The sequence below is a fragment of the Patagioenas fasciata genome, chromosome 1 (genome assembly GCF_037038585.1).
Source record: "Patagioenas fasciata isolate bPatFas1 chromosome 1, bPatFas1.hap1, whole genome shotgun sequence".
Lineage (NCBI taxonomy): Eukaryota > Metazoa > Chordata > Aves > Columbiformes > Columbidae > Patagioenas > Patagioenas fasciata.
The window spans coordinates 98,767,517-98,785,064 of NC_092520.1; the positions used below are offsets into that span (position 1 = coordinate 98,767,517).

The 17,548-nt window shown below is 42.0% G+C and overlaps 1 protein-coding gene across 1 annotated transcript in view; it reads right to left on the reverse strand.

Moving 5' to 3' along the window:
• Nucleotides 1-17,238, reverse strand: part of LOC136114784 (amine oxidase [flavin-containing] A-like) — a 41,593-nt gene extending 24,355 nt beyond the window's left edge. Inside the window, exons 1-3 of the mRNA XM_065860355.2 lie at nucleotides 17,138-17,238; nucleotides 3,963-4,057; nucleotides 1,274-1,411 (exon numbers count right to left, since the gene is read on the reverse strand). Of these exons, the coding sequence (XP_065716427.1) occupies nucleotides 1,274-1,411; nucleotides 3,963-4,057; nucleotides 17,138-17,183 (279 nt within the window). The 5' untranslated portion in view covers nucleotides 17,184-17,238. The remainder of the gene's footprint in view (nucleotides 1-1,273; nucleotides 1,412-3,962; nucleotides 4,058-17,137) is intronic.
• Between the last annotated feature and the right edge of the window lie 310 nt (nucleotides 17,239-17,548).

Genomic DNA, 17,548 nt, shown 5'->3' on the forward strand with positions numbered 1-17,548 from the left:
TGGGATGCTAAGAGATCCATGTCTGAGCTTAAATTAAACAGAGTGGCCCAAACATTTAGCTGGTACAAATCAGCCTAGCCCACTTGCTGTAGAATCACACCAATTTTTACTCCAGGTGGTGTAAAATAACATTTTGAGCATTATGCAGTGGCTACGCAACTATTTAAGATGTGACTATCTTAAGTGCATGGCATGAACCTGCCCAGTAAGGAGAGGTTACAGAACCAGATGATAAAACTTTGCAGTATGAATACAATGCTCTAATCTTAGCAAGAAAAAGTGAGAACAAAAACTAAATCAGTTAAGGATCCATCATGCGGTGTTATGTCAACTTTGACTCATAGAGCCTTCAAGTCTTGTTCTGCCAGAGTCTGGTCAGTACCAAAATTAAAGGATATTAAAAAAAAAAAAAAAAAAGTGATGGTCTTTGGACAGTAAAGTGGTTTGTGAGTTATGGAGATAGATGCTTGTACCTAATACCAATGGCTCTTTGGCCTCTCTCCATCCATCTCCCTCTGCACTGGTTTGGGCAGCAGGTCCTGACTAGGACCTGAGCAAAATTTTGGTGAGCTAAAGAACTAAGGCAAGGGCTCCTCTGAAGACAGGTTTCATTCTAGATCACTTCAGCCACACCAGTACGCACTCCAGAGTGGTCATCTGAGCCCCCACTGCCCCACATCTCAAATGTGAAGCTTGCAGCCAGCCTTGGGAGGTGCCTGTTCTATCCATTAGCTAGAGAGAGAATCTCAATGAGTCTCAGATGAGATGTCCAACTTCCAGACATCCACTTGTAAGCAAAATGAGTCCCATGCTACAGGACTGGGAAGGATCTTTTGTGAATCTAGTTACATGAGTGAAGTAAATATGTTGTACTTCTCCCAGGCTAGTCCCATAACACTGTTGGCTAGTATCCTCATTCAGTAGTATCCAACAATATTTTTGTTTTCCTTATTTAAATATAGCTTTTATTTCAGAGCAATTATTTTCCAAATTTCAGGAAAAGATTATTCAAAGGATATGTTCAAAGACAATCAGGCATCAAATGTATCTCAAATTTTTTAACTGTTGTGAGTCCAATTTTCTAAACACTTTTCAAAAGAAAACAAGAACCATCAATTCCACTTCCAAATTAAAATAGAATAAGAACACTTCAAGCAGGTCCTTACTGGATTACTGAAAGCGAGTTTTATATGAAACCTTCTAATGACTGTCAGTGACTTCCAAAGCTCAGTCATACCTTTAGGTATCACAAAATGAAAGACGCAATACCTACCCCCTTATAATGGACCATATGGCCCTTGACATTGACTTTATAGGTCTCAATACCCAGCTCTTTTGCCAATCGGAGAATTCGGTTTTGGGTAGGTCCCACATACGATCCACCAACATCTACGTAGTTCACTTGATCGTTCTGTCAAAAGAAAGAATACAGGAATCAGAAGCTAGGTGGGAAGCTCCTCAGTATAAACATCTAGAAGTAGAAAGTATTATTGCGTACTGGCTGGCACTGCAACTATATGCACAGGAGAAAAGGTGTATTGACTGACTTGTTATAAAAGTAGGCAGTATAGAGTTCTGTAATGACAGACACAGATCACAGTGTCTTCACTCTGTAATGCACATATGTGCAATTGGATTTAATTCATTTAAATTTCACTATAGTTTTCAGCATTGGCTTTTTGGTCTCACAAAAGATATGAGAATATGAAGAAATATTCAACCAAATCAATGCTTTAGTTAAGTCTAACCCTACTTATTCAGCACTCATGTTACTCTTCTTGTCATTGCAAAACATTTCTCAAGTTGAAACCACCTCCAGCACCAAGGCTTGTTTTCTCTCTGTAGATATCTACTTAGGCTTAATGCTGAAAATGCTGAGCACTGCACTGCAGTATTCAAGGAGAGTAATCTCCTTTCCAGCACGGCCCACCTTGGCTCTAGCCTGGTGAACTCTGGCTAGCAGACCCAGCCATGCCTGCCATCGAAGGTGCTCCACACACCCCTCAGACGAGCACCACACACACTTGGGAAGCAGGAAGAGAGCAAAAAGTTTCAGGGACACATATTATTACAAGCAGGCCGATTTCCCAAGACAGTAACTCTTTTTAAGACTGTTTATAGTGAGCATTTTAAGCTACGCATTCTCAGCATCACAGAAGGATGGTGTTTATGCTCCATGTTTCACACAAAATGATTTCTGCTGAAACACCACTGTTTCTCTCTGGTTCCCCAGCAATGTCATCTGACATAATTTAAATCTCCCCTATTTCCCGGGATGGGAAGCAGAGGTAATGTCTGTATTATGCTACCCTGTGGCACAGATGACTTGTTTATTTCATTTGCTTGTTAACAGCAATCAAGATGTGGTTCAGTTTTAAAAGCAGGAGTGTTATTTCAGATCATTTTCAGCCATTTTAAAATGTATGTCTGAGCTGTAATGACGTCTAGCTGTGCTCAGGCTGGTTCTTATAGGGCTCTTAGCTATCATGCCTGTTACAGTATGCAAAGTGAGGCAGAAATGAGAAATGCTTTGACACTCCTTATCTCAGATGACATTTCACTTTGTAGAGGCAGAACAGATACTGCCATGGACAGAGTATGGACTGTGTGGGTGGAATTCAACTACCTTAATACAGATGTTTAACACCATTTTAGACACCCCAAGGTATCCAAGACTTCTGTGTAAGGCTGACAAATTTGACTCACAACCCACAGAAGACTTGCAGCTGGAGGCCAGGCGAGGTATCCTAGGGCAGCTAAAATGGCACTACACACTTCTGGTTAGGCACCCAAATCCCATTTGATGGCTCTCAGAATTGCTTAGGGACCAGTTTTAAAGCATTTCCTGTCAAGAGAAGCCCACTGGCATATATTGCAATGCAACCTGTCCAAACAGAGCTCTGTTACGTGACAAAAGAGATGGCAACTTGAGATACCTGTCTCCTTTGCAAACTCTTCTCCCTCTCTTACCCTAGCTAATGATGTCAAACCCAACAGAATCACAGAATGATTGAGATCAGAAGGGACCTCTGGAGGTCACCTGGTCCAATCCCTCCTGTTCTGGTAAGGTCACCTAGAGTCAGTTGCTCAGGACTGCATCCAGACAGCTTTTTAATATCTCCAAGGAGGGAGATGCCACAACCTCCCTAGGAGACCCATGACAGTCCTTGGTCACTCTCACAGTAAAAAAGTGTTTCCTAATGTTCAGATGGTCTGATCCTCCCGTGTTTCAGGTTTTGCCCATTGCCTCTTGTCCTGCCACTGGGTAGCGCTGAAAAGAGCCTGTCTCCATTATCTTTGCATCCTTCCTTCCTTCCTTCCTTCCCTTCTACATACTGATGAGATCCCCCATCAGTCATCTTTTCTCCAGGCTGAACAGTGCCTGTTCATTTAGCCTTTTATCATAGGACAGATGCTCCAGTTCCTTCATCATCCAGATCATTAATGAAGATGCTGAACAGGACCAGACCCAGTATTGATTCCTGGGGTACACAGCAAGTTACTGACCTCCATCTAGCCTTCATACCAGCAATCACAATCCTCTGGCCCAGGCTGTTAGCCAGTTTTCAGTCCTCCTCACTGTCTGTTCAACTAGCCCATACTTCATTAGCTTTTCTATGAGGATCTTACAGGACACAGTGTTGAATTACTGAAATCTAGGTAGAGAATATCCACTGTTCTTCTCTCATCTACCCATCCAGTCATTTCATCACAGAAAGTTATCTAGTTGGTCAAGCATGACTTCCTCTTGGTGAATTCATGCTGATGACTTTCTTGTACTTCAAGTGCCTGGAAATGGTGCCCAGGATTAGTCGCTCTACTGCTTCCCTGGGGATTGAGTTGATTCTGACTGATCTGTAGTTCCCTGGGTCCTGCTTCTTGCACCTCTTTGAAATAGGAGTGATATTTGCCATGATGCAGACCAGCACAACTGAGAGTCAAGTATCTCATGAAGCACTTACCCTGATAGTGAACGTCCTTCCGCCAACTCTGTTCCGGGCCTCAAGAACCACCACACTGACCCCAGACTCAGACAGCAATTTGGCAGCAGACAGACCTACCAGAAAAAGAGGAAGTTCTTTAAAGCAAGGGGCAGCAATCAGCCACATTAATGGTCAAAAACAGAACCGAAGCTTCAAAGTCAGAGATTTCAATACCGTTCTCAAAAATTCCTGAGAGAAATCAGAAATGTATCATGGTGTCTTACCACAGAAATCATGTGGCTGCTGCTTAGCTGCAATTATAACTATTTGTCTCCATAAACAGCATTCACAGACTCAAGTTTCCTCCTTAAGGTTAGCATTTTGGCATTTTAAAAACAGAATTATTAAGGGTCACACATCTTATTCTTAATTTGTGCAGCATATAGGAAGGTATGAATCAGCTTGTGGGGCTTGCAGTGCTAAAGTGATAGAAGTAACAATACACTAAATAGGCATCTTTCAGCAAAGTGGGCTTCCAACTTCTCATTCATCAACTCTCCACTCTATTGCTACCTGTTGTCCTCATTCGCATGCAGAAAGAAAGCCTGTTTCACTATCAAGATTCATTTTAAACATGGGTTTGACCATGGCAATCAAACAGGCTGTATGTAGATACTTTATAAAAGGAATTATGGTAACAGCAAAAATCATCTAATTATGGGACTTTGTGGGGGAGGCACTAGAAACAACTGAAAATTCAATTGGACAGGAGTTCTCCTTGCTTTTGACAAATGCAAGCTGAAATTGTAAAAAGCAATCATGAGTTTGTGAAATCAGATTATCCCATTGCCCTGCAGGCCAACTTGGCACTGAGGTATTATTTCTTTGGAGTTGTTTCCCCTCCTTAAGTATATGAAAGCCAGCCTTATTGATCAGAACTTCCAAGATACCCTGCAGGGAGGAATGATAATATTATATTCATGTTTATTGTACTACCTCAAAATGTGATTAAAAACAACCGTTTCGGAGCCTACAGAGAATGCACGTCTGAAAAGACCAGAGGAGAGGAATTGTTCTGGGCAGCATTAAGTACACTCATTTGTTCTGAGAACAATATAGAATCACCCATAAGCTTCCGTGCATGTAAGCTTTTAATGGGGAAGTGGAACACCATTCACTGGAACCAGAATTGAGGAAGTTCAGTACTCATCTAAAAATAATTTTACGTCCTTGCATCATATTATTTAGATTGCTGCTGGAGCAGAAGTATACTTAATTCTTCCATCTATTTAATATTCTGGGTTTTGTTGTTGTATGGGGTTTTTTGTTTGTTTTTGGCTTTTTAATGCAAACCATTTGTCAATTAAGCAAACATCTTATAACTTGATCTAATTTCTTTCAGTAATTTTTGATTATTTTTTTTTCTACATGGAAGTCTATGGACATTTTACAATTTTTTTTTAATAATAAATTCTTCAGTCCTTTCTGTGATTATGTTCTCTTTGTCCCCAACACAAACATAGAAGACACAAGTCTAGAATGTTGCAAACACAAACTACAGTGGCTTTTTTTTTTTTTAATTCCAGGAAAAATGATTTTTCAAAATACATAGTGGGTTTTGTCACAAAAGTGGATTTCCTACATATATAAAATAAAAGCCTTAATTTCTCTATTCTGTGTAAATACCACTGGGCACTCCAGCATGAGTGGGTAATTCTTTTGTAAGAAAGTTTACTGTAGATATACAAGTTTTGAAAAAACACACAGTGCATTTGTGTGTTACCCTATGGAACATAAACCAGCAAAAATCTGGCCTAGGTGTGAAAAAAAAATGCAAATCCTCATTGTCTAAGACTATCTTTTCATGCAGTATACGGTATCTATATTCAAGCCACGGTTGTTTAGGAAGAATAACAGTTGCAATGGACTTGGTGGGAAATGGGGCTTATTACGAGTTTAATTATCCAATACATCCAAATAAAGAAGGACTGCTAAAGGATGAAGAACACATTGTAACATGACTGAGGTTCTCTAACCTGTTTGCTTATTAAACTGTACCTCTTGCATTACAGCCTTACAGGTTTTTAGTTTCATTATTGTTAACCCAAGTGCCACCATAGATAGTGGTCCCCTCAAAAAAAAGGCTTCAGAGCCACACAGACTGGGAAATGGCAAGAGATACATTTAGACAGTGATGGCTTACTGGCAACTGGGAGAGAGCCCAACTCAGAAATAAAAACATGGCAAAATATGTTGCTGAAAAATATTATTACTACACATTTCTTTGTTTAAAGCATGGAAACATGTTTCTTTTAAAATGAAGGGCTAGCAACAACACCTACACATGGAGTAGCTCTATGTAACTGTCTGTCGAACCCAGCTTTTCAGCTCCATTCTGGTGTAACCAAAGTGCACCAGATACAGGGGCTTCCACAGGTATATCTTAAGCATCCCACAGGTCGTGAAGCCTATGTGCTTTTGATACACAATTAACCTCCAAATAGATGGCATAGTTTGTCTTTATCTTCTCCATAACTTGAATTTTCAAGACTTTTGTTGCTTTTCCAGTACCCTCTACAGGACTGGATGTCAGAGAGAGAACATTTATTTGTTTGATCAATGGGGTGAGAATGAGAGACAGGAAGGAATGAGATCCTCTCCTTTCCAGTTCCTTGCCCTGTCCCTGCCTGGTCAGCTCCCCTCAGGCCACATGGAGCTAGCCTCTCACCTCCCCTACTTCCCCAGAGGGCATCCCACATCTTCCAGAAGCTGTCAAGGGGGAGGGCAGGACCTTCATACTATAAGGGCCTCCTGTAATGAGAGTGCTGCTCTAAACCAACAGCCTTCCAGAGCACGTTGGCTCTGATACCAGCCACAATGTCCTAGGGTATTCATAAAATCATAGAACACCAGGTTGGAAGGGACCACAAGGATCATCTGGTCCAACCTTTCTTGGTAAAAGCACAGTCTGGACAAGATGGCCCAGCACCCTGTCCAGTGGAGTCTTGAAAGTGTCTGATGTTGGGGAATCCATCACTTCCCTGGGGAGATTATTCCAATGATTGATTGTTCTCAGAGTGAAAAGTTTCTCTCTTGTGTCCAATCAGATTCTCTCCAGGAGCAACTTATACCCATTACCCCTTGTCTTTTCAGTGTGACTCCTTGTAAAAACAGTCTTCACCTTCTTTGTAGCTACCCCTTAAATACTGGAACTTGGTGATGAGGTCTTCCCTAAACTTTCTTTTCTGAGGGCTGATATTGGGGATACCCACCATGATCTGCGAGCATGCCATACAGGGCCAAATCCAGTATTGTGCTGTGATGTCTCAGGCCACAGACAAGATTCATGCCAGGTATTTCAAAAGGCACCTGTGTAATCCTGTATGTCTGCAGCACAGACATGTCTGTCACAGCTGAGGCTTCTGTTGTGCCCCATTGCTTCCTCCACCTCCTCCAAGTGTAGTCTAGAGATAAAGCCGCAAATCATCCTGAACCACTGGCCATGCTCTTTCCAGATATTACTCTAATTCTATGAATTAGAAATAGATTACTTGCCTCAGGAAGATGAAAGGAGACTGCCAAAACCATGCCTCATTTGAAGTATCTGGCTGTAGAAATTCACTTGTTATTAGATGAGAATAAACAAGGCAAGATGACTTATACATCCTCCACAAGGGTTTCTATGGTAATCTCACACCAAGCTCCCACCTGTCTGAAGGCACCATGCAGGAGAGCTCTGTTCCTATTGATTTTGCAGCGCTATCGAGGACTCAGAATTACTGCTGCTACAGATGATACTACTGCTGCTTTCATTTCAGAAAATTGTCATAATCCTATCAATCAAAGTAGTTTCAAGTGCATCAAAACACTGGATATACAGCTAAAAAAAAAAAAAAAAGAAACTAAGATGGATTTATGCCAATCTGCAGACTACCAGACATAGACCATGGTTGAAACAGAGATGCTGAACAAAACTGAATTTTGTATGTAGTCTAATGGAAAATACAACAAAGCATGTCTCAACCTCATAGGAGAAAAATGTTCAACTCTACAGATACAGCACAAGGCTGGGACTTAAGAGACCTGAGCTCAGTTCCCAATTGAGACCCATAATGTGGGAAATATTTCCCTATTTTTAAGGAAGCCTTTATCAAATTAGTGTTTACAAGAGTAATTCCAAGTTGCCTCAATACTGGGGTTACAAGAATGGTTACAGAATGGTTAGGGTTGGAAGGGACCTCTGGAGATTATCTAGTCCAACCTCTCTGTTAAGGCAGGTTCACCTGGAGCAGACCACACAGGAATGTGTCCAGATGGGTTTTGAATGTCTCCAGAGAAGGAGACTCAACAACCTCTCTGGGCAGCCTGTTCCAGTGCTCTGGCATCCTAAAGGTAAAGAAGTTTTTCCTCATGTTCAGATGGAACCTCCTGTGCTTCAGTCTGTGCCCATTGACCCTCATCTTATTGATGGGCACCAATGAAAGAAGTCTGGTCCCATCCTCTTGACATCCAGCCCTTGAGATATTTATAAACATTGATGACATCCCCTTTAAACCTTCTCTTCCCCAGGCTGAACAGATCCAGTTCTCTCATTCTTATAAGAAAGGTGCTCTAGGCCCCTAATCATCTTCATAGCCTGCTGTTGGACTCCTTCCAGTAATTCCTTGTCCTTCTTAAACTGGGGAACCCAGAACTGAGCACAGAACTCCAGATGCAGCCTCACCAGGGCAGAGTAGAGGAGGAGGATAACCTCCCTCAACCTGCTGGTCTCACTCTTCTTAATGCACCACAGGACACCGTTGGCCTTCTTGGCCACAAGTGCACATTGTTGACTCATGGTCAAACTGCTGACAATCAGAACTCCCAAGTCCTTCTCTGCAGAGCTGCTTTCCAGCAGGTCCGCCCCTAACCTGTACTGGTGCCTGGGGTTATTCCTCCCCAGGTACAGACCCTTCACTTGCCCTTGTTGAACTTCATCAGGTTCTTCTCTGCCCAGTCCTCCAGCCTGTCCAGGTCTCACTGAATGGCAGCACAGCCTTCTGCTGTGTTTGCCCTTCCTCTCAGTTTGGTATCATCAGCAAACCTGCTGAGGGTGCACTCAGTCTCTTCAGTCAGGTCATTGATGAACAGGTTGAACAAGACTGGACCTAACGCTGACCCCTGGGGAACACCACTAACTACAGGCCTCCAATCAGACTCTTCGCCATTGATCACAATCCTCTGAGCTTTGTCATCCCACCAGTTCATGATCCATCTCACGGTGCATTCATCCAGCCTGCACTTCCTGAGTTTGCCTATGAGGATGTTGTGAGAGACGGTGTCGAATGCCTTGCTGAAGTCAAGGTGGACAACATCCACTGCTTTCCCCTCGTCTACCCAGCCAGTCATACCATCATAGAACGCAATCAGGTTGGTCAAACATGATTTCCCTTTGGTGAACCCATGCTGACTATTCCTGATAACCTCCTTTTCCTCCACATACTTGAAGATGATGCCCAGAATGAGCTGCTCCATCACCTTTCCAGGGATGGAGGTGAGGCTGAAAGTGTGATAGTAAGTCTATCGTAATAGTATAGTGATTCTACTTTTCAAAATCTAGGCTCTGTAAATCCAGTACATTAAACAGATTAACTGCCACACCATGACTGGAAGCAAAAATCACCAACATCTTTCCCAGACAGTACTTCTTACATGATGTATGCTGAGCATCTCCCAAACATGCTAGGGCAGTATCCACACAGGGTAATGAAGGGCAGTGAAGGAGAGTGATGATATTCTGACACCATTAACCTTTTAACCCTTCAAACTGAGCCACTACATACGTATTATATTAAGCACACCAAAACAAAGGCAGGGAAAATTACCTGTTACTACTGAAAAGGTAACTGTCTGCTGGTTTTCTAGCTACGTTGCTTGCTTACTTGCTAGCTTCTTCGACAAAGTGCATTTGCCTTTTACACACCCACCATCGGGCTGAAAGTTTACCAAAACCAAATTAATACAACATTCCTTTGTAAAATCTGTGCTAATCCACCGTACTGTACATGGAGTGGGAGAATTACATTGTGTGAGAAACTACTGACCCATTATCGCACTGTTCTAGCAGGCTTTAACTGAATAACATAAGCAAAAAAAACATCTTTCTGGAAAACTGTTACATTTTTCTAATTTTAGCAGAGGAATACTTTTTAAACTTTTTTTCTCATAATACATCAGTAAAGTGAGACAATTGTCGATATATCCTCATTAAAGTTCCACTGTAACTGCATGCTAATGCTGCAATTAATTTTACTGCTTCCCTGATGGAAGACTTAACTTTTTCCAAACACAATTGAGCAATTAAATGTGGCAATGGTCACCTTTGAATCAGCTCTCATTATTCAACTAGAAGTCTCTTTGCCAAGTAAACATGAACCTGTCAATAAGAGAGACAAAACATTTCTACCATGACTGTAGGGCAAAATCTCCTCACTTCTTTCTTCTCCTTCTCCCCCACCCCCCAATTTTCTTTTCATTGGCATTTTTGTACACATGATAGTACTTAAATAAACATTAAAATATAGTTAAAATGTACTCAGTTACACCAAACCGACCAGAGAAATCACTAATGGGCAACAACATATAGAAGACTAAGAATGAAATAATTGTTTTCCTTCACAGACTAAAGATTTGAAGTATTAAAAATGCCACAGAAAATGAAAAAAACTTATTGATTAAATTACAGCCCCTTAAATTTGCACAAAACAGCAGGAATATACAGGGCGGATCACAAGTCTACATTCATTCCTTCTTCAGTATTGCCTAATACCATAACATTGCTAACTTTCTGTTTATCAGAAACTGTATTTTATCTTTGCATATGTTCTTTCACAATCCTTGTTTTAGAATACTTGATACCAGGGATGAGGTTGCATTTACTTATTTCACAGTTTTCGGGTAAACGTTTTCCAGTTCTTTTTGTAAATTCTTCCCCCCGCCCCCATCAAAAATAATCCAGTTTATTCACCAGAGATTTCAACCAAAAGAGAATAAATATTTTCTATTACAGAGTACATTGTCCAACCGAGATGAAGCCACTCTAACTGCTTTCAATGGCACTACTGTCTAAATGCTTTCAACAGTCGCAAGCCTTGTTCTGAAGGATACAAAGACAGATTCTCATGGACAATGTTAACAGAAACACAGTGGGCAGGAAGAAGGAATTGTATCCTGAGGCTAAATCTACTTCTCCGTACACACCCACTGCGATTTTCAAGCCTGGAGCCCATTCCAGTAAACAACTCTTCCCCAGAATAACTCTGTCCTCCTCCCCCAAAACAAAGGCAGAAAAAGGTTAACTAGTATAAGCACACGGTTAGAAATGGAGCATCTTCCTTCCCCTTACATATTAAAATGAGTAGCACCAGTTAAAATGATGATGGTTTGATTCCTTCTACTTTATGAAAACATCTAAGGTAATTATGCGCATTTTCTAACTCCTGATATCTGTTTTGGTCAGTATGCAGAATAAATTCTTGCCAGTTAATTGGTGACCTTCAGCTAAATACATATGTGAAAAAATGTTGCTGCAAAACTGAACAACATCATTACCACAAATATGAAGAACATCAGCACTGGTATTCCTGGGAAAGACATAATACCTGTCCCATTTCTGGTTTTGTTATGCTAGAATATTTAGAGATCTGTCCTAACTACTTGGCTATTTCTTTGCTAGCTGTAGTAAATAACACTCTTGAAACTTCAGACCTACCAAGTTAATACTCTTTCCTACTTTTCAACACCTTTCACTTAAGCCTAAGGCATGGTGCAACATCTGTTCCTCAACGATAAACCATAGGTTTACAGCGCTCTCTTAGGAGCTCTGAATTTGCTAACCTATGAATCATGCTAGTGTATACTGTGGTTTTGCCAGAAACAAACCTGACACATTCTTCACTCAGGAGTAGAACCAGCTGTGACTCTACAGGTTACCCCCTGGGTTAGACAATGTTTTTAAATGATGCATCTACTATAGAAAACCACATGAAGACTATGATGAAAGATGAAGAAAATAATATTTCTACATCTGGTTGTATAATGAACACATCACAACCATATTTTGGCCAAAACTAAACATCTAGCACTGAGCATAACACAAAAGAGCGTCTTAACCAAAATCTATGCCCCACATCATAAGGTTTTGCATGTTTAGGAGCAAAACATTAGAACACATTATGTAGAAGATGGCAAATGGAAATTGGTATTTCTGCTTATTCGTGAGTATTGTACATATCATCTACGACATTTTATATAGGGGTCTGAATGCTTTGTTCCTGCTGTAAACTATTCTCATAACAGCAGTCAGCTTGCAAGCAGTACATGGGGAACTGAGAGCTCTGTGAAACATTTATATTTATTTCTGCATCCAAAGAAAATGGCTTATAGGAATTTCTGGTATCAAGTGACAATATTATCACCAATCATCAGCTTTCCTCTTGGATCTAGAAAGCAATGGAAGAAACGCGGTAGCCGGAGCCCAGCACAGGGCAGATGTAAAGAGATGAACACAGGATACATTTTAGGAACCAGCTATGACATTCCTACAGGTCAAATTCTGGGTAAATTTAGAAGTGACACTAGAAAAAAAATCTACTGAAAACTATTCTAGATTTACAAAGGGGGGACTGATTATACCTTCTACCAGTAACTGTGTATTTGACAGTTTATCTGACACTACCACCCACCAGCAGCTTGGCATGCCTTCATAACAAACAGAGCAGTATACAACATAAGTTGTCGTGCCATTATAGCAGGCAAGGAAAATCTGTGTTTCCTCATCATTCGGTCTTTCATTCAGAGACTACAGCCAATGCGTAGGTAGCTCAAGTGGTGGAGTTGTCAATCACACACCATGGAGGAGGAGATGCCAACACATAGTGCTCTTCCATGAAGAGGGGAAAAAAAAAAGCCTTAATAGTATAGCATATGTTTTGTTGCAATATCAGGACTAATTACTACTATTTTTACAACCCAGATTCTCCTACAATTTGTGGCACTTGGACCCCTCCATAAGTGCAACAGAAAACAGTGCTGTTTTCTGCATGTGGCTGGCAAACCTAAGTGTCTATTTTGTTGAGCCATGAGATCTCCCTGTTTTGAGCTAGGAACAAATGTGGTTTCATTTGGAAATAAGAACTGCCTGTGTCAAAGAACGATAATCTTCAGTGCAAGTTTCAATTACAGCTGTGTTTCCCTTGTGTCTTCTGTTTGTAACATGATGTGCTGAAATTTCTTCCAAAAGATACTTGCGTACAAGTTCTCTTGGACTTGCCTGCTTCTGGACATATTTCTTATCTGACGTGTCTCTGGTTTGCATTACGCAGACAAACATTTTAAATTCTCCATGCCATCTTTTGATAAACTGGGCTTCCAGTGTCCAAAATTCAAGTGTAAGGTGAGGCTGGCGTACGAATGTACCCTAAGCTTCATGTTGGAAAAGTTGGGGTGTTTTGCTTACATTCTTTTTTTTTTTTTGCCAACTTTTGAACTACTTAAGCTTAAATTTTCAGGGTGTGTTTTTCAGGCTGCCTCTTTTCCTTTTTTTTCTTTTTTTTTTTTTTTTTAATTTTCCCCTGGAAAATCTTAGTCAAAATTGGCTGGCTATTTCTAAGCCTTCTGGAAACAAACATTCTTCTTTGATTCTGAAAACTGTTGGCTTTTTTTTTTTTTTTCCTACTTTGGAAGTTCTAGCAGCAACTTGCAATTTGGCAAGGAGGTAGCCTTTGAGTCAACACAGTGCATTTTGTTATCCATGTGAAAATATGACCCAATAAGGTCAGTTAGAAAGTTTTGAGGAATTACAGGTTCCAGGTAAGCAGCAGCCATTTTCTAGATCTCAAAAGCTGAAATATCTGAGGTTTCTGTCAAAACTCTCCAAGCACTTAATGCAGCTCAGTTGTTAATGAGCAGTTCCCAAGGACTGACAGAGCATCCCAGACCTCCTTACAACCCATGTCTTGCCTCAGAGCAAGCCAGTATGCCCTATCCTACGGCTAGGGAGCCAAAATCTGAATTTCCCTGTAATTATGGTCTTAGCTTGGGGAATGGATAACAGAGCTGGGATGGGGATGATGTGTCAAAAGTAGGGCAGTGACTTCCTGCATAAAAGGGACAACTTCTGGAAACCGTTAATACAGTAGTTAGTCCACATAGAGGATGACAATCTCCTCGTCTTCAACTAATGTAGCCCATTAATCCAAGCACCAGAGGACTGTCTGATGGGATATTACGTTTACAGTCCTGCCAACTGATCAGACAAGCATCCATGGCACATCACATGCTGTCAGCTTATTGTGTTTAACAAACATGCACAAGAAAACAAATGCAGAAGAAAAAGGTCAAAACCAATTCAAGCCAGAACACCCTCTTCATTTCAGCAGAAAACCCCTATAAATAGAAAATAGGAGCAATATTCAGGGAATACAAACAAGAACCCCCCATGGCTATAGGGAAAGTCTTTAACTTCAGGCATCAGTTTATCTAATATGTTTGAGTATAAAATGTTATAATTAATATTAACTGTGTTATAGGGGACACTATCCATTAAGAATGATACAAACATGTGCCTGGGGCCTTTCCTGGCCACCATCCACATTTTTTAACATGCACACGCACGTAAAAAGAGGAATCTAGCCCAAGCTCTGCAGCTCCCGCTCTGTAGGGGTCCAAACGCACTTGCTGATGCCATCTGGACCGTTCGAACATGATTCCATGGGGTACAGCAGACAAATCTCAGCAGTAGAGGCCACCAGAGCCAAGTTCATCTTGCAAGAGCTTCCCTGCTGTGAAGCACTCTTTACAGAAGGTCCCTCGATTCCCAGGTTGCAGCTTCCTACAGGCGGAGTGGGTTCTGTGTCCCTGTGAAGGGCCACGTACAGATGCATGGGTACAGAGAGCAGGAGCATGAGCAAGACCTGTGCCTTAGGCTGTACAGAAACTGGCTCTCAAGACCATACTTCACATTAAGGAATGGATATATCCAGAGGTGCCAATCAGGATTTGAGCTTCATTTTCCAAATCTTGTACAAATATTTTTAAAAGCCACAATCTCACTGCTGGGAAGTCTACAATGTAACAAGTAGCATGCTTATACCTGAAATACATTTCACATATTCCTAATAAAGAACCAGTTTATCCCAAAGTTTCTCATCCTTTCCTGCAAGTATCAGGTAATGAGTTTTTAAGATATAGTAGAAGGAGAGAAGACAGTAATCTCATCAGATGAAGCAATTTCAAATATATCTTCAGATACAAAAGCAGCAGCAAGTCAAGACTGGAGTCAGAGACATGTAGAAGGAGAAACCCTGTCCATACTGGCGGGTGTTTTACTATTCATCTCACCAGAACCAAAATTGTAGATGCAGATTACTTTTTTTTAAGAAGAGAAAGCAGCCCTGTCTAACCTCTTACAGAACTGAGGTGTAGCTATATTTGTACAGGAACAATAGCGATAGAGAAGCTGTGTGAAAAGCAAAACAAACTAAAAGCTGATAGGAATTACAAAGATGGATTAATTACAAAATAAAGCATTAATTGTCCACTGTTCAAAGGCTGCTTTCTTAAAATGATGTCTGTTCTAACTCATAATAGGCAAAGACCAATTTCTATGCCACTTGTATGACATAAGGCTTTCCACTGGCAAGAAAAATGTTCCTGTACCCCAAGAGTGCTCTGACATGTTTATTTGTCTTCCTAATGCCACTGACAAATTTTCTGGGAGTGTAAAGCCTTGAAATTTCCTGTTTGGCTCCATTTCAGACCCCACATCAGGCTTTAGTCCAAGGTGTAAGTGTTCTGAAGTATGTTACTGATTCTTGCACCAGGGAGGCAAGATATCACTTAGAATTGCTCAATGCGTTTTCCAAAACACTGCTACAGGTTGGAAAGCTGGAGGAGCAAGGTATCCTAAAGGGAAGAAGAGCTTCCTAAGAGCCGTAATAACCATATTAAGATCAGTTTGCCATGAGCTGCCCACAGTACGGGTGGTAATTCCCTAAGGGCACACTGTGCATTACAGGAACCTTAAAGACAAAGACCAAATGCTTGTGCTAGCAGGAAAACACCCAGGCAGCTGGTAAAACTAAAAAGCAAGAAATCTGGGTCCAAAATCTTTCTTTCTGTTCAGCGATACTACAGATTATTTACATAATTACATTATCACAAATAATTATTTAAACAATTATTGTTGTCTTAGCAAATGAAAGAATGCAATTTAGTAAATAATTTGCTGGTTTGTGCATTAATACACTGCAGATTAAGGGACACCTTCTCAGTCCTAACAAAAGCTAATTTTAGCTATAGCAATAATGGATGTAGTATCACTGAAGTCACTCAGTCGCGTAACTCATTTTTCCTGAACCACTAATGAAGTAAACACTCCCTGAAAAGTGAAATCTGGCCAAAGTTGCTAAGACAGTGTTTATCTGATGGACAAACCAAACACACATTTTCTCCAACATACCAACATTCTCATCCTAGGTACCATCAGGTTCCATTAGAATAGTCACTTAATTTTTAAGGACAACGATCAGAAACCACAACGCACTTGTTAATGTTAAAAGAGATCTGAATACTATTTTGAAAAGTACTTTTCCAAGTCTGTCGCATTAGGAGAATTTGGCTGTCTATGGAGAACAGCTCTTCTCACAGTAACAAAACCCAACGTGCTTTTGCAGATATTCCCAGATGACTTTCTGCAGTATTTATCAAACAAATACAAGCGTCAGCACTGCAAGTTCAACCTAAAACCCCCACAATTCGAGAAGATCATATTTCCTGTGATGCAGAAATCCCAGCCTGTATCCCTGCATTCTCCTACACCTGTAGACATTTATAAAGTCAGTTTACCTATGAATTCTCTTCAAATGAGCACGAAGTACTCATCAGTGCAAAAAGAAGGGGATACATCCTAAAATATGACCTCGATATTTCTTCCCTTTTTTTTTGTTTTTCCCCCTAGTTTATCTGAAGCCTCCGAAGACCATCGCCCAACGCCAGCCGTGAGAACAAGCCACCCCCAGACCCGCCTCCCCGAGGCCCCGGGCTGCTCGGCCGGGAGCACCCGTGTCCCCCCGCCGTCCCCGCCCGCAGGACAGGCTCCGGGACCGCTCCCGGGGTGATGACCCCAGAGAGGCCGTCGGATGCCGGTGGCCGCGCCGCTCCCCTCCAGGACCCACCTGAGATGCCGCCTCCGACCACGACCACGTCGTACTTCTCGGCCATGGCGCTGCCTCCGTCTCGGTCGCTCACTCCCTCCCGCCCTCCCACGGCGCCGGCGGCTCCAGCCCCGGCCCGGCTCTGTGGGGCGGACAGCGCCGCGCCGTCCCGCCCGCCTCGGACCCGCCCCTGGGCGGGCCCCCCACAACCTCCACCAATGGTTACCGCCTAAGGGAGGGGCCTTTCCCAGCCACGCCCCTCCAGTTCTCGCCCTCCCGCCCGGTTCGGGCTTTCGGGCGGGGCACGGCCCGACGGGGCGGTGCGGGTGTCCGGCAGAGCGGGCCGGTGGCCAGGATCGCTGTGGGGAAACAGCTGCCCGGCGCTGCCTCTGGGTAAACGTTGTGCCTGGGCCCGGCTCGGTACCGGCTGGG